Genomic DNA, 22,500 nt, shown 5'->3' on the forward strand with positions numbered 1-22,500 from the left:
TACTACCCAACATGGAAAAAATCTGGAAAATGTATGTTCATTTTTACATTGGAAGTGGAAGGGAAGGCATTATTCCATTTTAGGAAATGCATTTGCAAGCTCTATACAGTATATAAGTATATATACTCTTTTGACCCCTCATTTATCCCAATCCGTGAATTAGTGAAACATATACAGCACACAGTGAACACACAGTGAGGTGAAGCACACTCTAATCCCGGCGCAGTGAGCTGCCTGCTACAGCAGCGCTTGGGGAGCAGTGAGGGGTTAGGTGTCTTGCTCTAGGGCACTTCAGCCATGGATGTGGGCATGGGAGAGCAGTGCTCAACCACTTCCCCCGCCCACATTTTTCCTACTGGGTCGGGGATGGAACCGGCAACCCTTCGGTTACAAGCCCGAAGCCCCAACCAGTAGGCCACGGCTGCCCCTAACAACAGCATATCAGGTATCTTACATGACAAGGGTGATTCCTCTATGATTTTTTCCCAGACCTTTTCCATATTGTGTGTATGTGTATACAATGTGTGTGTGTGTGTGTGTGTGTGTGTGTGTGTGTATGTGTGTGTGTGTTTGTGTGTGCATGTCTGTGTCTGTGTGTCTGTGCGTGTATGTGTTTGTATGTGTTTGTGTGTGCGTGTGTGTGTGGTGTGTGTGTGTCTGTGCTGTGTGTGTGCCTACTGTAAGGGGTCCTCAGTCTCCTCTTTGTCATACTGGTCCCTGAGGGCTCTTGCCAGGAAGAAGATGACGCCAGAAGCCACCAGTAGAAACCCGGCAACTGACGCTATGGCGATGCCAACCACCAGTGGCTCCGACACATACTCCTCACAGTGCTCACCACGGTACCACCAGTTTTCACCCACACGACACCTAACACACACACACACACACACACACACACACACACACACAGAGTGAGAGGGAGAGGTACAGTAGGGGTAGAGAGAAAGAGAGACAATAACACACATTAACACATATTGACATTGCTGACAAAATTATAGTAAAGAGGTGCATATACATGTAGAGCATTTTTAAAAACCTAAGTCCACACAGATTCATACATTATCACATTACATTTTTATATCACATTATGTAGGGGATAATGTATAAAACGCCCTTCAGGGTGAACCAAGACCCCTCTTCTGGCATGTCAGGGTTCGGTTCACCCTGTCGGGACTTATCCCGCTTATTATACGGCTACTTGCCAAAACAAAAAAAATAAACTCCACATGATATGTCTCTTTACATTTATTTGTTAATGTTTCGTTGTTGCTTTTGCTGAGAAACAAATAGTTTGCAACACACGCTGAACTTGAATCAAACATTCTTTACAACACAGCTGATCAACCGTCTGCCCTCACTTTTGAATTAGATCCGTTGCAAGAAGTGACCGGACTACTTGCGGAGTGACATGAAATACATAAATCAGAAGCACAAAACCCGTTGCCATTGACAGCGGCATGTTTCAGCGGTAATTACATGAATATATATTACCGTAGAACGTTTGGAAATCCCATTCAAGTCAATGGAGCCTTGTACTTGCATTGTGAAGAGCAGTATAATAAGTAAATATATATATAAACATATTATGTAAACATTTTATTATTCACACTGGTCTCCCCTGTCTTTCTCTCTCTCTGTCCCACACACACCTGCAGATTGCTCCTTTTCCAGGGATGATGTCACACTTGCCGTCGTTCATGCAGAAGTCGGACTGCAGCTCACAGATGCTCTGGCAGGGCAGTCCGTCCACGCTGTAGTAGCCGGCATTACACACACACTCCGCCTCGCCCGACCAGCGGTTCACCATGCACTCCGCGTACTCGTTACACGCCTGGTACTTACACGGGTCCGCCTGTTCACCTGCACACAGAGGGGAGGAGGAGTGTGTGTGTGTGTGTGTGTGTGTGTGTGTGTGTGTGTGTGTGTGTGTGTGTGTGTGAGAGAGAGTGATTAGTGCACACTAAGGAAACCGAAATGAATGAATCATGACATTCACACACACAGCTCCAGGAGAGCTGTTTAATCTTGCCTACCTAATCACACCAGTCATGCAAACTCTCAAACACACACACTGAGTTCATCGACAGTTCACACACTACACCATGTGCAAAGCCCAATAGAGTACACAGCTGTGCGTGTGTGTGTGTGTGTGACTAACCTAGTGACTTTCTATGGCCATGTTTGTGTAGTGAGTGTGTTGTGTATGGCCATGTTGTGTGTGTGTGTGTGTGTGTGTGTGTGTGTGACTAACCTGACTCCACGTCTAGTGAGTACTTGTCTATGGCCATGTTTGTGTGTGTGTGTGTGTGTGTAGTGTGTGACTCCATGTCCAGTGAGTACTTGTCTATGGCCATGTTTGTGTGTGTGTGTGTGTGTGTGTGTGTGTGTGTGTGTGTGTGTGTGACTGACCTGACTCCACGTCCAGTGAGTACTTGTCTATGGCGAGGTTCATGGTCTGGTAGGCGGTGTTGCAGAAGTCCTCCAGGATGAGGTAGACCGAGCTGGTGACCCCACGCTGCACGGGCTTCCCAAACTTCATGCGGCTGTTCACCACGATGCTGCCGTTACGGAAGTTAAGAATCTCCAGGTTCTCAAAGTTACTGAGGTTGGACTGCAGGTATGGCACCAGCTGAGGGACACACAGAACGCACACAGACAACATGCTCATGAACGTGCCCTAACACACATGCATACGTACATGGACACATACACACATATCTACATACAGTACCCTCCAGAATTATTGGCACCTCTGCTAAAGTTGACTAAAAAGAGAAATATAAAATCATCTTTTAGAAATTGATCTTAATGCCTTAAGTAAAAAAAATGAGGAAATATCCAACCTTTAAGGACACCAATTTTCTTTGTGAATGAATAATGTATCATAAATAAATAAATGTTCTTCCTTAAAATACAGGCATCATAAGTATTCACACCCCTATGTTAAATTCCCATAGAGACAGTCAGATTTTTATTTTTAAAGGCCAGTTATTTCATAGATCCAGGATATTATGCATCCTGATAAAGTTCCCTTGGCCTTTGGAATTAAAATAGCCCCACATCATCACATACCTAGAGATTGGCATGGTTTTATTTCAGTTAGCCTATTAGCTGTTTTGATTTGCATTGAGTTCAATGAGCATATATATATATGCCTGCATAGCATATCATATCAATATACACATAAATGAGATTAATGTCTATGGTGATGCGTACCAGCTCAAGGAAGCGCTGCTCCAGTTCCTTGTACTCCGGCGAGCTCTTATTGAAGAGGTCGTCGGAGAACACCATGTTGGTGACCCTCAGGCTGAAGAACACCATCAGTGCCCGCCCGGGATTGGTTGGCATGGCGATTCTGCCGGGGTCATCCAAGTAGCCACTGCCGTCCTCCATGTGGTCACCGTGGATATAGACGTCGTAGTCCACCTCGGACACGGTCAGAACGATGGGCGGCTCTGTAGACGCTGCCGCTTTCTTCATTTGCTCTTCCTCCTCAGGTGTAACCATGGCGATGAGGGTGAAGGGGGATTCCTTCTCCGGGGAGATGGGTGTGGGCTGGACAGAGTCCAGTGGGGCCTCGGACGTCTCGCCGACCAATAGGATCTCATCCTCTGTGAGGTCCACCTCTGACACACCTGGCTCCTCTTGCTCTGCCTCTTCCTCTATGACCACAGGAGCCTCGGTCTCCATGGGAACCACAAGCTCCTCCTCCTCCTGCTGGGCCTCGGCGGGGACTGTCTCCTCTTTAGCCTCCTCCTCCTCCTCCTCCTCGACCGTTACTGTGGTGATGGTGCTGATGTCATATTCCTCCTCTGTGACATCACTAGCAGGCGCCTCCGCTGCGCTGTCCTCCGTATCGGGGGGCGGGGCTTCAGGCAGGCTCACGCCACCACGGCCGGCCAATCCTCTCCTCCCGAGCCCGATCCAGAGATTTCAGTGGCCAGGTCATCAGCAACAGCCTCGTTCTCCACCGAGGGGCTGTCTGTGGGGTTAGCCTCAGCGTCCACAACATTACTGACCAAAAGCTCCTCTCCCTCGTCCACTGCTGGGAGACACAGAGAGATCAGTGAGTGTGGGACAGTGTGTGTGTGTGTGTGTGTGTGTGTGTGTGTGTGTGTGTGTGTGTGTGTGTGTGTGTGTGTGTGTGTGTGTGTGCGTGCGTGTGTGTGTGTGCGTGCATGTATGTGTGTGCGTGCATGTATGTGTGTGCGTGTGTGTGCGTGCATGTGTGTGTGTGTGCGTGCATGTGTGTGTGTGTGTGTGTGTGTGCGTGCGTGCATGTGTGTGTGTGCGTGCATGTGTGTTGTGTGTGTGCGTGTGTGTGTGTGTGTGTAACTCACCTGGTTCTTCCTGCTCCTCCTCCTCAGCTGTGTGTTCAGTGAGAGGTGGCTCTGCATCACTCTCATCTAGAATGATGACATCATTCTCCCCGATGACCTCAGCCTCCTGGCCACCCCAAGGGTCAGTGGTCAAGGTGGGGTCGAGGAGGTCGTCCTTCGGCACCTCCTCAAACACTTCCTGTCCGGAGTCAAGGGGAATCTCTGCAGCCAAGATGTCATCCTGGAAACAGAACCATGCGCACACACACGCACGCACACACACACACACACACACACACACACACACACACACACACACACACACACACACACACACACACACACACACAGGACACTTAAACCTGTGAACTGAGAGTGCTCTGAACCAAACACCAGAGGTATCAGAGGACCTAATCACTCAAAGCCACATGGTAGAGCCAGATTCCTACAGAACCGACACCTCACAATAGGACGCCTAACAACCTCTTTTCCTCCAAGCGCTACATTTGAAAAACATGGCCAAGAGCTACCAATGTTTTATGGGTTATTAGTAGCATGTAATCACATAGCTGATCTCCACTCAAAACAGCTGGATAGGCTGCATGTGTTAGGGCTACAAAACAGCTGGATAGGCTTTATGTGTTAAAACTACAAAACAGCTGGATAGGCTGTATGTGTTAGGGCTACAAAACAGCTGTATAGGTTGCATGTGTTAGGGCTACAAAACAGCTGGATAGGCTGCATGTTTTTGTGCTACAAAACAGCTGGATAGGCTGCATGTGTTAAGACTACAAAACAGCTGGATAGGCTGTATGTGTTAGGGCTACAAAACAGCTGGATAGGCTTTATGTGTTAAGGCTCCTTTCAGCTCATTTGTAGATTTGCTAGGAATTTGAACAGGTTTACCAAATGACTGTGTCCTTTAACCTTTAACCTTTTAGAGAGCTACTCAGAAACAGGTGGGGAAGTACTGGCAGCTTGTGAGCTACTTGTTGGAGACCCCTGCCCTAAACACACCAGCTAAACCACTCACGGCACATTCCAGGACATCTAAACACATAAGCCACTCGGACGTCACGCTAAGAACCAGTGTTGTCTGCAGCGCACCGAACATGGGAAAATCACCTGAGCAGATGAGCACGCCAAACAAACCACACCTTCAAATGTGCATAGAAGCACATCTAAAACCACACCAAATCACACACACCTTCAAATGTGGATAGAAGCACATCTAAAACCACACCAAATCACACACACCTTCAAATGTGCCTAGAGGCACATCTAAAACCACACCAAATCACAGGCCAAACCAAAGCAACTCAAAACGCACAAGCACATCTGAAATCAGCCCGAATCACTGTTTCATTGACACAGCACATGTCTGTGCAGCCATAGCAACTGAGCAAAGTGTGGCAGCCACAACCTAAATAAGCTGAACTCTAATTCTCTCATGAACACCACAGTACAGGGGAAAGTATATCAGCATACTGTAGATCAAATGGTGCTGCCTGCTCCTCAACTTAACACAATCACAGTCTACAGTCTACAGTCTACCATCTACAACCTGCACCCACAATAATCATGGTTCAGACGCCAACATAGTGTATTATAGTGTAGTGCTGGGGCAGCTGTGGCCCACTGGTTAGCACTCCGGACCTGTAACCGGAGGGTTGCCGGTTCGAGCCTCGACCAGTGTAGCACGGCTGAAGTGCCCTTGAGCAAGGCACCTAACCCCTCACTGATCCCCGAGCGCCGCTGTTGTTGCAGGCAAGCTCACTGCGCCGGGATTAGTGTGTGCTTCACCTCACTGTGTGCTGAGTGTGTTTCACTAATTCACGGATTGGGATAAATGCAGAGACCAAATTTCCCTCACGGGATCAAAAGAGTATATCCAGATGCACACACACAACGCAAACCACATGCGCACACACACACACACAACTACTAATCACTGTAACCAACCAGCCTGTGTCGAACTAATCAATATAGGTACTTTTACCAACTCCATTTGCTCCATTCTGACCACTAGCCACAGAGCCAGACTGATAGGGCAGGTTTCTATTGCTAGAAATAAAGAGTGCCGACTCACAATGCTGCCTTCCTCAGCTGGTCCAGTGCTGGGCTCAGTCTCCTCAAGAGCGTACGTCTCCACCACTGCAGAGGACACAGCACACGAGCACACTACTGTCAGGAGTGCACTACAGTCACTCAAGAGTATAGTACACACAAGCACACTACTGTCAGGAGTGCACTACAGTCACTCAGGAGTATAGTACACACGAGCACACTACTGTCAGGAGTGCACTACAGTCACTCAGGAGCACACTACTGTCAGGAGTGCACTACAGTCACTCAAGAGTATAGTACACACAAGCACACTACTGTCATGAGTGCAGTGCAGTTACTCAAGAGTATAGTACACACAAGCACACTACTGTCATGAGTGCAGTGCAGTCACTCAGGAGTATAGTACACACAAGCACACTACTGTCAGGAGTGCACTACAGTCACTCAGGAGTATAGTACACACAAGCACACTACTGTCATGAGTGCAGTGCAGTCACTCAGGAGTATAGTACACACAAGCACACTACTGTCATGAGTGCAGTACAGTACACACAGGCACACTACTGTCATGAGTGCAGTGCAGGAGTATAGCACACACAAGCACACACTGTCAGGAGTGCAAGGAGCACACTGTAGTGCAGTACAGTCAGGAGCACACTACTGTCAGGCAGTACAGTCACTCAAGAGGTATACACACAAGCACACTACTGTGTGCAGTCACTTAGGGCTACAGTGCAGTACCAGGAGTCACTCAGGAGTGCAGTACAGTCACTCAGGAGTACAGTACACACAAGCACACTACTGTCAGGAGTGCAGTACAGTCACTCAGGAGTACAGTACACACGAGTACACTACAGTCAGGAGTGCACCACAGTCACTCAGGAGTACACTAAACACGAGCACCCTACAGTCAGGAGTGCACTACAGTCACTCAGGAGTACAGTACGCACGAGCACACTACTGTCAGGAGTGCACTAGGAGTATGAGTGCATACAGGTCCGTGAGGGATTTATATGTATGTGAGATATATGTGTGTTTGTTGTGTTATGGTTGTCTAAGCTACTGGATGCCTAAAATTTCCCTCAGGATGAATAAAGTAAGTAAGTAAGTACATGTATGTATGTATGTATGTATGTATGTAAGTATGTATGTATGTATGTAGTATGTATGTATGTATGTAGTATGTAAGTATGTATGTATGTATGTATGTTTTGGGGCAGCCGTGGCCCACTGGTTAGCACTCTGGACTTGTAACCGGAGAGTTGCCAGTTCGAGCCCCGACCAGTGGGCCGCGGCTGAAGTGCCCTTGAGCAAGGCACCTAACCCCTCACTGCTCCCCGAGCGCCGCCATTGTAGCAGGCAGCTCACTGCGTCGGGATTAGTGTGTGCTTCTGTTCACTGTGTGCTGTTTGTGTTTCACTAATTCACCGATTGGGTTAAATGCAGAGACCAAATTTCCCTCACGGGATCAAAAAAGTATATATACTTATACTATACTTATACTTATGTATGTATGTATGTATGTATGTATGTATGTATGTATGTATGTAAGTATGTATGTATGTATGTATGTATGTATGTACAAGTAAGTATGTATGTATGTATCTATCTATCTATCTATCTATCAATGTATATATCTATCTATGCAGCACACTATAATCAGGAGTGCAGTGCACTACATTATGAGTGCATTGTGAGTGCACACAGACTACTTCATGGTCTTGTGTGTTACCATGCAATGCTTCATATCAGTAGCATCTGATGGTGATGATGTACACTGCAGTGTGTGTGTGTGTGTATTACCGTGTAATGCCTCCGTGATAAAGCTCCTGAGGTCAGTGATGGTGTACTCCGCAGTGGGCAGCTCGGGGTCGATGAAGCTGCTCTCCACCATGTTGGACTGCAGGTTGATGAAGTCCAGTGTCTCCCCACTAACCTCTCCTCCATCCGTCAGCACCGACACCACATACTCCACACGCACACTCTCAAAGCTGGAGACAGAGAATAATCCACTCTGTTATACACACACACCCACACACACACACACACACACTCTCAAAGAGAGTCACAAGTACTCTGTTACTCACACATGAATAAATACACACACACACTCAAAGATGGATGGAAAGAATAACACACACATGCGCGCGCACACACACAAACACAAACACACACACACACACACACACACACACACACACACGTACGCAGTGTAGGTTGCAATAACTTATTTAGGTCCTATAGGGACTCGGTATTAGTGTGATGGGAGGAAGGGTCATGATCACCAAGGCGATAAAGCTTGCAGGATAATCTTATCCCAGCATCCAGCTGGGCACCATGACACTTATCCCACTTACAGTAGACACGGTAACAATATTAAGACTGACAGAGATGGGGAGAGAGAGAGAGAGAGAGAGAGAGAAAGAGAAGGAAGAAGAGAATGAGAATGACATATATGGGCCTGTGTATTTGTGTGTGTGTGTGTGTGTGTGTGTGTGTGTGTGTGTGTTTGAAGGAGATGGAAAATATGTAAAGACAGAAGAAGACAAAGTGGAGGAAGCAAATAGAGCGAACAGAGATAAAGACAGAGAGAGGGGGGGCACGTGTGTGTTAAGTGACAGATGAACACAGCAGGAAGTCTTATGAGATAACGAGGCCACCACAGCTCAGCAATTAAATGCTTATCAACTAAACACTGTGTGTGTGTGTGTGTGTGTGTGTGTGTGTGTGAATTAAGAGGCTGTGACTCACCCAGAAGCTTCCGTCTGAGGCCTGATAAAAAACAAACAGATGAGTCATAATTGACACAGATTAAATACATGCACAAACACACACACACACACCTCACACACACACACACACACACATACACACACACACACACATGCACATTCACACAGACAGACACATACACATACACATACACACGCACACACACACGCACATTCACACAGACAGACAGACAGACAGACACACACACACACACACACACGCACATTCACACAGACAGACAGACAGACAGACACACACACACACACACACACACACACACACACAACGTACCTGAACTCTACCACAGACACACTCTTAAACTCTTGCAGCTTCTCAAGTGCAGCAGAGACCTGAAGAGAAAAGGTACATTAGAGAACTGTCTGTGTGTGTGTGTGTGTGTGTCTGTGTGTGTGTGTGTTTGTGTGCATGTGTGCGTGCATGCGTGTGTGTGTGTGTGCATGTGTGCGTGTGCATGTGTGTGTGTAACCTTCTGAGTGAACTGTGAGAGTGTGAGTGTGTGTCTTTGTTTGTGTGTGTGCGTGTGTGTGCATTACCTTCTGAGTGAACTCCTGTGAGAGTGTGTGGTGTGTGAGGGAGGTGGGGTCGTTGAGGTCTTCACTCCAGGGTTCTCCGTGTAGGAGCGCGCTCAGTTCCACCTGCTGCTCCATCACGGCCCGTGTTGGTAAGACAACTGCCTCCACCTCAATCTCATTGTCAATCTGGACCAATACCCCCACACGCAGAGAACCATATCACACACACACATACACACACACACACACACACACACACACATAATAGTTAGAATACTAGACTATAACCATGCTAGTTAGCATACCAGATTAATCATGAGTCATGAATGAAGAAGTTGGTCATGTCAGTATACCGAATGACCCATGATGACCCATTCAGATGGTCATGTTTGCACACCAGATTAACCATTAGCGGTAGAGTCGGGCATATCTGGACAACAGCTGATCATTAACTAAAATGTTGCCAATGTTTGATGCCAGATTAATGATGAGTCATAACGTTGACGATGGCAGCATACAACCATGAATCATACATGAAGCATTCAAAACATACAGGACAACCACGAATCACACATGAAGCATACAAACATACAGGACAACCATGAATCACACATTTAGTCATGTACTGACCATTAGCCTACATCCACTTGATGACAGTGAACCGTTAAAGTCGGACGTGTTTAAAACCCATTTGGCCTACTGCAACTGTCACCTCAGCAAGAATTATTACTAGATAAACAGAGAATTTTTTTAACCATGATGAACAACAATAGTTGAAACTTGTTATTAAGTCAGCCTCCCTTTTAAAACAGTCCATCTGTCCTTGTTCTGTGTGGAGTTCCTGGATTGCTTTGCTGTAGCAGTAGGTTCACTATAGCACATAGTGATATAAAGAACCCTGTCTATTCAAACTGAAAGCAAGACTGATCAGATAAAATGGCCTCAGGGATGCAAAGTGTACGTCCAGCTGCCTGAAATCATCCAAATAGAGTAAAGTGAAATTAAAATTACTTAGCTGATGGTTTTATCCAAAATGCTTCAGACGCACATCTGTGGGTTTGGGGATGGAACCTGACTGTCCCGTGGTGCAACACTACAACTGTGGGTTTGGGGATGGAACCTGACTGTCACGTGGTGCAACACTACAACTGTGGGTTTGGGGATGGAACCTGACTGTCACGTGGTGCAACACTACACCTACTCCACCACGCCCCAACACCCCTATGGGTGAGATCCCACCCCAAAACAACTCATATATCTAATCACTGACCATAACCAGTCTGAAAGAACCAATCACTGATTAAGCCCCAGCAGCCCAAAGATAACTCAAATATCCAGTCACTGACACAGCCTGAAACAACCAATCACTGACCTCCGGCACATCAACTGGTGTTAAATCGGTAACCATGGCAGCCTCCACTTCTTCCAGGGGCAGCTCTTCCTCACCGTGCTCTGACACAGCAGCCTCATCCTCTGTAACCAAGGAAACAGGCCACACCTTAGATGCTGAGACTAATGGGTTAAATTGAGTTTACATAATGAAGCTCACTGAACACACACACACACACACACACACACACACAAACCTGTTTGGACTGGTTTACTCTCCTGAGGGGGCGGTGCTTCTGTCTGTGCTCTGAGGGATCACATTTGAGAATTATAGTCACATGGGGCCTCAATTATCTACACTAATCATAAAAACATAAACAAACTCTCTACAACATTACACACACACACACACACACACACACACACACACACACACACACACACACACACACACACACACACACAAACACACACACACACACAAACACACACACACACACACACACACACACACACACACACACACACACACACACACACAAACAAACAGAGACGGACATAACCAACTAACACACACAAATATGGATGAAAACACACACACACACACACACACACACACACACACACACACACACACACACACACACACACACACACACACACACACACACCGGAACATAGACTGAGACATTCAAAGACAAACAGTGACTCAAACTCTGACATAGATAGACAAACAGACAAGCAGCTAGCTGCTAGGCCTGGACACTCCTGAAGGTCAGAGGTCATACCTGCACTCAGGTGGTAGTGTGCCCTGACTGAGGAAGCAGACAGCACACACACACAAGAGTCTTAGACTGGCTCGCAATTCAATCCAATTCAATTCATTACATGCCAATGACATACCACAAACTTCAAAGTTGTATTGATACAGTTAGTTGGTCTCTCTCTCTCTTTCTGTGTGTGTGTGTGTGTGTGTCTATATGAAGCCATGCATGAGAGGTAGTGAGTGGGTGTATATCTGAGTGTGTGAATGAGTCTATGTATGTGTGTAAGAGAGAGGGATAGACAGAGACAGAGAGGAGAGAGAGAGAGAGAGAGAGACAGAGAGAGAGGGAGAGAGAGAGAGACAGAGAGACAGAGAGAGAGAGAGAGAGAGAGAGGGAGAGAGAGAGAGAGAGAGGGTATCTTACCTCCTCTCATTGCTCAGGGCCAGTCTCTGCAAACAGAGTAAGAAGACAGTGTTAGAAGAACACACAGCACTGTCTCAGAAAGAACACGTGCATGTACAGATTTCAAACAGATTTCCACTCACCTTATTGACAAGAGCCAAGTGCTCTTCTGATTGGCTGAAAGTGGCGCCAATATCGCGGGCTGTCATAATGCCCTCCTGGCATTGGCCCATCCACAGCTGGTACTCCTCCTGATTGGGCAGTCGGTCCCAGAAGATCTTAAAGGCCTCCCACACCGTCTCCTGACAGACTGAGATATGAGAGGGGAGGAGGACAAGAAATGAAAGTAGGAGAGCAGAGATGAGGAGGAAGGAGAGATGGCAAATAAAAGAAAGGAGGAGAGGAGCAGAGGAGGGGAACAGCAGGATGAAGAGAACAGAGAAAGAAGGGGAGAGGACAAGTGTCATTTAAATCACTCTGGTTAGGCACAATACTTCACATGCTTGTCACCAATCTATTGTAGCAATGACGCAGGAGTCAGAAATGATACAGGCCATTATACATGCCAATTTATATATTTTGTATAAATCATTTCACAATCTCTACAGTAAAGTGTGTTTCTCCATTAAGTGCATCTGAAGGTCCAAGTGGACTATTTGTCATGTTTGTATTTGGGCCTATTGAGCTCACTGTGCTGGCTGGTGTATTCATGATTCTTTGTCCTCAACACACATGCTGGTCCACCATCTCTGTACCATGCGGCCCAGATCATGCACTCACACCAGCACAGTTCTGATTCACACCTTCTAACACACGGTGAACCATTCATTCATTGGACCAGACACCTTTGCCCAGTCAATGAGCCTCCAGTCACTGCTGCTGTGCAGTTACAGCCCATCAAATGACCTCGTGGGATTACCATGGCAACGTGAGGACCTCCTGCCTGCCACCCCTGCTAGTTAATCCCACGTAGGACTGGCAGCAGGGGGTGTGTGTGTTGGGTGGTGAGTCATCCCAAAACTGGTTTGGGCCAAGTTCAGTCATGATGACACATCCATCTGAACAGTGAGGTGTGTGTTTAGCTTATCTGTTACCGCACACTTAAAGCTCTCGGACATAAAGTCACCCACATTAAAAACAAACAGATAATCTCTATTCATGGAGTGCCAAAAATACAAAAGGTGTGTATGTGTCGTGTGTGTGTGTCATCACTAAAAGTAGAAGACGGTAGAATGAAGTTCTCACTAGTCGCAGTCTCTTCTACTACTATGCTCTGGCTTGATGTCATGTGTACTTTATGTGTGTGTGTGTGTGTGTGTGTGTGTGTGAAGGGAGAGAGAGAAAGAGAGCAGTCATGAGAGCGCAATTAAGTTCTCACAGCACAACCTTTCTGCTATACTCTTTACTGGCTTGACTGTGTGTGTGTGTGTGTGTGTGTGTGTGTGTGTGTGTGTGAGAGAGAGAGAGAGAGATTTTGTCATGCTGTGATTGACCGCATCTGACATGGCAGAAACAATAACTGAACCCATTATTCAAGTGGGAATAGTCATGACCATCTCAGTCACACATGTATATGCACACACACACACACACACACACACACACACACACACACACACCTGTCCTACCAAACCTGCATATTTCAATGCAGATAGTGTGAAAACACTACTCAGTGAATGCAGTGTTAATGTGAATGCAGTGTTAATGTGAATGCAGTGTTGCAGTGTTAATGTGAATGCAGTGTTAATGTGAATGCTGTGTTAATGTGAATGCAGTGGTAATGTGAATGCAGTGTTAATGTGAATGCAGTGCTGCAGTGTTAATGTGAATGCAGTGTTAATGTGAATGCAGTGTTGCAGTGTTAATATGAATGCAGTGTTGCAGTGTTAATGTGAATGCAGTGTTAATGTGAATACAGTGTTAATGTGATTGCAGTGTTAATGTGAATGCAGTGTTAATGTGCATGCAGTGTTAAGTGGGTCTTAGTCAAACCTGACACTTCTACATTTCATTGAAAATGTCCCATAGTCCCAATGTATGAGGGTAACACACAGTAGGCACATCTTTTGGCAGCCTACAGCAGCACTAGGGTAACATACAGTAGTCTTTAAGCCCAGCTAGCAGCAGCCTACAGCAGCACTAGGGTAACATACAGTAGTCTTTAAGCCCAGCTAGCAGCAGCCTAAAGTAGCACTAGGGTAACGTACAGTAGTCTTTAAGCCCAGCTATCAGCAGCCTACAGCAGTGCTGAATGTGTATAAGTATATATACTCTTTTGATCCTGTGAGGGAAATTTGGTCTCTGCATTTATCCCAATCCGTGAATTAGTGAAACACACACAACACACAGTGAACACACAGTGAGGTGAAGCACACACTAATCCCGGCGCAGTGAGCTGCCTGCATCAACAGCGGCACTCGGGGAGCAGTGAGGGGTTAGGTGCCTTGCTCAAGGGCACTTCAGCCATGCCTACTGGTCGGGGTTCGAACCGGCAACCCTCCGGTTACAGGTCCGAAGTGTGGTGAAGAGTCAAGTCTGAGTCTGCAGAGACAGCAGGACCACCACTCTCGTGTTTGTTTAGCCCTGGTGAGGAAATGCGACTCGAAGCTCATTCAAACAGAAAAAATAACCTCACATATGCACTGACATGGACAAGCAACGACAAGTGTACACACACACGCACACACACACACACCATCACTAATGATGAGTCAGGTTTCTCTGCCAACATCGGATCATGTGTGAGTGAGCAGGTGTGCCCCCCCCCCCCCCGGTCAGGTGTGCTGAGTGCCCTCGGTCAGTGAGCAGTGCCTGTGGCCCACCTGGCACTGTCCAGCAGCAGCCAGTCAGTATTTCACTGGCTCAGCACAGCTAAGCCAGCGGCTGACCAAAGGCGCCACTGATCCTGCTGGCCTACTGGTCAGCACACCGCTGGACCCACCCCCCCCGCTCACTGATTGGCTGATTAGGGGATGACACGTGAGACGTTTGATCCCCATTTGGCCTGTGACTCCTCCGATAGGCTCAGAGCTCTAAGCTGGCCCTGATTTACGGTAGGTAGCAACACACACACACACACACACACACACACACACACACACACACACACACACACACACACACACACAGAGTAAAGCTGACACAGGTGGGTTTGACAGCAGGTGTCAGGGGTGGGAAGTCCTCTCCATCTCTTTAGTGGGAGTAACACCCTGACCGGCTCAGGTGCTCCAGGCTCGGTCTGACGCAGCTCCAGGGCCTGACCGTGCAAAGAGCCTCCTCCAAGCAGAGCACTGAGACCTAAGGCCTCCTCATGCACACTGTCCACCATCCACATCCACCTGCAGAGACCCGAGACTCAAGGCTGAATACCTCTGCAGGGGTGCTGAGGTCCCTGAGGCCGGCCAGTCACTCAGCCTCCCCCTGGGCAACACAGCAAAACAGACAGACACACAGACACACAGACAGACACACACTACTGGCTCCAGCAGGGCTTGAGGCTCAGCACTCCTCATGCAGCCGTGGGCAGCATGGCCCACTGGGCAGCCGTGGCCCACTGGTTAGCACTCTGGACTTGTAACCGGAGGGTTGCCGGTTCGAGCCCCGACCAGTGGGCCGCGGCTGAAGTGCCCTTGAGCAAGGCACCTAACCCCTCACTGCTCCACGAGCGCCGCCATTGTAGCAGGCAGCTCACTGCGCCAGGATTAGTGTGTGCTTCACCTCACTGTGTGCTGTTTGTGTTTCACTAATTCACGATTGGGTTAAATGCAGAGACCAAATTTCCCTCACGGGATCAAAAGAGTACATATATATACTATACTTGCAGGAGTCCTTCAGCCTCCTCCCAAACTGCAGAGCAGGTCCACTCCTCTTACTCACATCACTGGCCTCCGAAATGCCATCCCTGGGCACTACACACTCGTGGGCCCACTGCTGGGCCTGGACCACTGAGCAGTCATCCTCCTCCCCCAGTCAACAGAGCACAGAGATTCACACAAACAGACATCTATTTCCCCCAGTCAACAGAGCACAGAGACTCACACAAACAGACATCTATTTCCTCACTGACAAACTGCAGCATGTTTTAAATCTCAACTTTACAACACAAAGACAAAAGCCTTCTTATTACAATCCCATAACAGCAGTCAGAGTAGAGTTTGTCCACACAGTAGCCTAATAGACAGATGTCCCTATAGTATAAGGCCTCCTTGAGCCCCCTTTCCCACAAAAGTAAGTATAAGTATAAGTATATATACTCTTTTGACCCCGTGAGGGAAATTTGGTCTCTGCATTAATCCCAATCCGTGAATTAGTGAAACACACACAGTGAACACACAGTGAGGTGAAGCACACACTAATCCCGGCGCAGTGAGCTGCCTGCAACAACAGCGGCGCTCGGGGAGTAGTGAGGGGTTATGTGCCTTGCTCTACTGGTCAGGGTTCGAACCGGCAACCCTCCGGCTAAAAGTCTGAAGAGCTAACCAGTAGGCCACGGCTGTCCCCTAAAAAAGAGTCATTTGTGATGATTTTCAATTGCTATTATAGCATAGCTGTTCCATTTCAATTGTGATGTCATAGACCTTGTTTTAGTAATTGTGATGTCATTGTTCATGATCATTGATCATGTCACTGATGAGTGTAGATCTAGAATTTACATTGGCATTTAAGATGGTTGCTTAATACATTATTACAGTACATTGTCAAATGGGTGCTCCAGCAACATGCTAATCACAGATTTGCAATGTTATTCCTCAAATGGTTCAAGGCAAAATGGTTGTTCAGTATTTGTGACGTCACTACAGCCAAAGAGATAGAGTCACAAAGGTTGTGCAGTGGGCCTGTCTGTGAGGTGGTGTGCCTGGAGTGTTTCATGTTCCCTCATGAACCACCTAATCCTGTGGATTTAAGCCCATCAACCAGCTAATCCAGCCATTTAAGCCCTCAACACACACACACACACACACCTTTCACTGCAAGAACGCTGAAAATCCATCAGTTAAGCTACTATACAGCTTTAACAGAAGAAGCTGCATCACCCCACAAATATTTACAACTCCAAATGCGATATGTCGAGCACTGCATTATTCTTTGAGTGTGTTTGTGTTTGTGTGTGTGTGTGTGTGTTCTTACCTCTGAGGTGGTAGTACTGTAAGTGGTATTGGAGGGCCTGCTGCAGGGACTCCTGGGAGCAGATTCGGACTCCGCTGGGCAGCAGTACGTTCCTCCTCCTGCGTCGGCCCCCCTCCCCCTCCCCTCTTGTCCAGCTCCCCTGATCGAACAGTCCAGCTGGGTCACCGACGGCCGCCGCCCCCGGCCCAAACTCCACCAGGGCCCCTCCGGGGAACACACGCTCAGCTGCTGCAGCATCTGCACACACACACGCACGCACGCACGCACGCACGACGCACGCACGCACACACGCACACACACACACACACACACAGTTCATGTACAGCAGAGATCGGAAGTCGGTTTCAGTCTCTCTCTCGCACGCACGCACGCACGCAAAAACATAAACATCCATAAACATGTAAACACACACATGCACTCACACAAAAATGTACGCACAAAAACATTAACCCATAAATATGTAAACACACACACGCACACACAAAAAAAGTACCCACTCTTAGGAATAACTATCACTCACATTCACTCGTAAGACCTCATCTCAGATATATGAAAACACACACACACACACACACACAATTACCTGTGCTCGTGTGTAGATATCCCACAGTGCAGAGGAGGGCTAGGCCGTATCCAAAGCAGGAGAAGTAGCTCCAGTGGCGGTTCTGCATTGTAAATCCTTGACTCTTAGTCCCCAAGTCTCTGAGCGCCACACACTCCTCTGTGCCTGCCGTTCACTCGACACACACTCACACAAACACTCATCATACACACGCCCCGACACTCTATCACAAGCACACACACGTTGTCCAGCGGTCACTCCTGTCCGGTTGGAAAGTCATAAACATCCGATATCCATGGTTTGAGTTACGGATCCGAGTTTGGGAAGGGTGTTGGCGAGCACAGGTACTGGTTGCTGTGGCGATGCGATGCGAGTCAGGCAGGATGGGCAGATGGAAGAAGGATTGGATCCCTGCTTTGCTCCTTAATCTCGTTGGGTAATCCCGCAGGGAAGAAGTAAGCAAAGACAGAGTTAGCAGAGAGAGAGAGAGAGAGAGAGAGAGAGAGAGAGAGAGAGAGAGAGAGAGAGAGAGACTAACTGAGGACTGCTTAAGAGAAAACGTGAACAGAGAGAAAGAGAGAGAGAGAGAGAGAGAGAAGGAGGGATCTTAAAGAGAAGAGTTTAAGAGCACACAGAAATGAGAGTCAAAAAGACAGACAGAGAAAGACAAGTATGTGTGTGTGTGTGTGTGTGCACATCATAGGGGGAGAGAGCAAGCCATCCAACTTTATATATTTATAAAGGCAGCAGTTTGCAAACATTGAAGCGAACAGAAGGGTTTTAGCCCCTGTGATGTCAACGGAACCCTCAAGGCACACACACACACATACACACGCACACACAAAACACAAACACAAATGGTTCTTGCTGAATTGCGGACAGTTACAGTATACACCTACATACACTTCCAACATCACTATGAAGTTTTTGCTATGCAAATGTAGCCCTCCTTTGCACAAAAGGCTGACAAATAGACAAAGGGTATGTAAGGTTAAACAATAATTATAAATAATCACTGGGACCAGTAGGATCAGAATTTCTAGGAACGCCTAGAGAGCCAGGTGTACCAAACAATATTACCAGATAGAACATTCAACACAGTAGTTTATCTTTGGAAGGGCAGTAACCCACTTTCTTTTAATATAAAAAGATATGTAATTAAACTATGAAAATAAATAATTAAAGCAAAAATAAAAGAAGTATTACCCGGATAACAAAATAATAAACAAAATGGTAAAAAGATATATCTAAATTCACAGATCAGATGTACAGATTAAAGAGTAAATCTACAGTTCAAAGGTTCTAATTCTACAGTTCAAAGTTCAAAGATCTCTTATTCTACAGTTCAAAGTTCAAAGATGTCTTATTCTACAGTTCAAAGTTCAAAGGTTACTTATTCTACAGATCTATGTTCAAAGAGTCTTCTTTCTTCGCATGCAATTCTTCACAGGCTCGTGGGAGGCTCGCCATCAAACTCATTCAAATCCATGCAAAAGATAAAAAACCTGACCAATGCGGGATCAAGCGTCGTATATGGGCGAAGACAGGTCGCCGGGTTGTTCGGACAGAGGTCAAAGTACAAATAGATGCAATTAAAGTTTCTTGTGTTGTTTAAAGTAGTTATTTTCGTAAAGATGTTAAGTTCATAGATGATCCTGGGCTGTTCGCTTCAAAGTTATTCAAAGTTAAATAATGGTGGTCGAGGTAAATGTAGCTTTCACCACCTCGACTGTCTTCTGTATCGTTCAAGGAAGAAGTGGGCTCCGGTTCTAACGTCTCGCATAAGACTATCAGCTCACGCGATAGACTTATTTTCATAAGAGAATTATAAGAAATAAATTTCTAAAAAATGTTTAAAATATTAAAAATTCTAATATGGAGGTTTGTTGTTTATCTACACACATCCACCACTTATAAACAGCCATGTCTTACAAACATCCACCTCTAACACACATCCACCTCTTACACACGTCCACCTCTTACATACATCCACCTCTTATAAACAGCCACCTCTTACACACATCCACCTCTTACACACATCCACCTCTTACAAACATCCACCTCTTACAAACATCCACCTCTTACAAACATCCACCTCTTATAAATATCCACCTCTTACAAACATCCACCTCTTACATATATCCACCTCTTACAAACAGCCATGTCTATCCATCTCTAGTCTGGTGATAAATATGGACTCTTATTTTGACATAAATACTGAATATCCATCCCTAGTCTGGTGCCTGTGAGGCTGGAAACTCCTTCCATTCACATCCATTCTGCACCTGATTCCACACACCCAGCCAGTCAGCTGCCAGGTGGTCTTAGTGTCATCTCCATGGTAACCGTGTAACAGGAAAGGGCCTGGCACGTGTGTGTAGGTATGCACATTAGAGTGTGTTACTGAACATCTCTCTGGGGTGGGGCTACTCTGGTGGTCTGTGAGGGGGGGGGGGGGGTTCAGACATATCCATGTGTGTCACTGTGGAGATCTGTTTTGATGGGTTAGAGTGTGTGTGTGTGTGTGTGTATGATGTTGGTGGTGTGTGGGTTTGTGCATACACACACTGTGTGGGTTGGTGTGTATATGTACATCTGACTATATTTAGAGGGGTTTGTGCCTATAAGCGTGTGTTTCTGTTGTGGTGTGTGTGGGGTTGTGTTTCTGGTGTTTCTGGTGTGTGTGGTGTGTGTTACTGCATTGGTATGTGTGTGTGTGTGTGTGTGTGTGTTACTGTATTGGTCTGTGAAGGTGGGTGGGTCTGTGTGTGTGTGTGTGTGTGTGTGTGCATAAGAAGGGAAATCCTCTTAGATGACCTGAGGTCACATCCACACCATTCACTTTCTCCCACCTCTCCTTCACCTTCTCTCTCTCTCCCTCTGAACCTGTTCACATCCTCTCATGTCAATCTTCCAGTGGCAGGAGGCAAGTGGGAGAGAGCGGGGTGGGGTCAGGTGGGGTTGGGAAATGACCCTCTATGGGTCCGACTCGAACCTGGGTCCCCATGGGCACCTGTAGCCAGTTGGACCCCTCTCATGTATATGCTGTCCTCCCCTTCCTCCTTCTTTCTCTCTCTCTAAGCATCGCTAATAAGTTAAATCTACAACCAACTCAAAAGGGCACGTTACCCCGCTGCTCATCCAGCTACACTGGCTACCTATGGCGGCCCGCATCAAATTCAAGTCTAACGCTTGCCTACAAAGTAGTCTCCGGTTCTGCTCCCACCTACTTGAATGCCCCTCATACAGACTTACACTACCTCCAGACGGCTGCGCTCCCTCTGACTAACGACGCCTAACTCTACCACCCGTGCGCTCAAGCCAATCCAAACTTTTCTCATCTGTTGTTCCTCGTTGGTGGAACACACTGCCAGTTCCTACAAGGGCAGGGACATCCTTCTCCACTTTCAAAAAACTCCTGAAGACCCAGCTCTTTAGAGAACATCTACTCTCATAGCAACACTTACAACAAGTCTTACTGATCCTAGCACTCACCAGCCGTTTTAAACTGACAAGTAACTGTTAAAAACAGCACTCACCGGCACTTATTCTTACTGTACTCTAATGTTTTTTTAAACTGTCCTAAAATTGTGAGAATTGTTCTAAAACTTACTGTTTACCATGTTGTTAGTCGCTTTGGTTAAAAAAGTGTCAGCCAAATGTAATGTAATGTAAATAAAGACACTTGTATTCCCTCATATGCTTACATTAACACCAATTATGACTTAAATTATATTGTTGGCAAATGAACACAGATCTCAGCATTTTCTGATTGTACAAACACACCTGGCAAAGCACCTACACAGGTCTGCAGAAAGAGCTTACCTGAAGACTCCTGACCACACCTGTTCACCTCTATATAAAGGTGACTAGTTCTGTGGGGTAAGTTCATACACGTGCACACACGGACACACACACGTGCATACACAAACATGCACACACACAAACACAGACACACACACACACAAGCACGCACGACCACACGACCACACGACCACACGACCACACAGCCACACAGCCACACAGGCACACAGGCACACACGCACACACACATGCACACACACACGCACAGGTTGGGGGAGCTCTGTGCGTGACTACAGGTGTGAAGTATGTGCAGGTAGATGTTAAAGGCCAAGAGGCTAACGGCTACTGGACTCGGCCCCTCGGCCTCCTGGTGTGTGTGTTTTCTTATCTTTCATTGGGTAGTAATGGCAACGGCTGCAGTGCTGGCTAGTGTGTATCAAAGCAGTCTTGTTGAGAATACCTTCCTGTTTAGTTTCCTAGTTTGTTTTAGTTTGCTTCTATTGCATGAATGAAGTTTAAACATTTAATATTATATAAGGCAGGCTATTCATAAGCCCCGCACCCATACTGACGCACACGCACAGTCTATTCATAAGCCCATACTGACCGCCCTACTGCAGACAGCACACAGAACTCCCACCTTGGGGGAGAACAAAGTGAAAGTAATGATAGTTTCAGGTCCAGATGTTCTCCTCCTCCAAAAGTCGCATGCAGTTCAGTTTTCTACACCTGCCACCAGCATTTTGTCCAACCTCCTCCACAGAAGCCACAGGATCGCTATCTGACTTTTAAAAAGGATACTTTTTTGTCTTTCAGCT

At 46.8% G+C, this 22,500-nt stretch overlaps 1 protein-coding gene across 1 annotated transcript in view; it reads right to left on the reverse strand.

Annotated features, from left to right (window-relative positions):
- LOC125291600 (interphotoreceptor matrix proteoglycan 2-like) overlaps nucleotides 1–17,987 on the reverse strand; it is a 24,723-nt gene extending 6,736 nt beyond the window's left edge. The window contains 18 exon segments of the mRNA XM_048238423.1: nucleotides 679–867; nucleotides 1,650–1,860; nucleotides 2,410–2,629; nucleotides 3,217–3,887; nucleotides 3,890–4,045; nucleotides 4,341–4,560; nucleotides 6,409–6,473; nucleotides 8,190–8,377; nucleotides 9,138–9,158; nucleotides 9,450–9,508; nucleotides 9,713–9,877; nucleotides 11,064–11,164; nucleotides 11,278–11,327; nucleotides 11,809–11,835; nucleotides 12,211–12,236; nucleotides 12,333–12,499; nucleotides 17,317–17,553; nucleotides 17,900–17,987. Of these exon segments, the coding sequence (XP_048094380.1) occupies nucleotides 679–867; nucleotides 1,650–1,860; nucleotides 2,410–2,629; nucleotides 3,217–3,887; nucleotides 3,890–4,045; nucleotides 4,341–4,560; nucleotides 6,409–6,473; nucleotides 8,190–8,377; nucleotides 9,138–9,158; nucleotides 9,450–9,508; nucleotides 9,713–9,877; nucleotides 11,064–11,164; nucleotides 11,278–11,327; nucleotides 11,809–11,835; nucleotides 12,211–12,236; nucleotides 12,333–12,499; nucleotides 17,317–17,553; nucleotides 17,900–17,987 (2,861 nt within the window).
- Nucleotides 17,988–22,500: the final 4,513 nt, after the last annotated feature.

Source organism: Alosa alosa, chromosome 3 (assembly GCF_017589495.1).
Source record: "Alosa alosa isolate M-15738 ecotype Scorff River chromosome 3, AALO_Geno_1.1, whole genome shotgun sequence".
Classification (NCBI taxonomy): Eukaryota; Metazoa; Chordata; class Actinopteri; order Clupeiformes; family Clupeidae; genus Alosa; species Alosa alosa.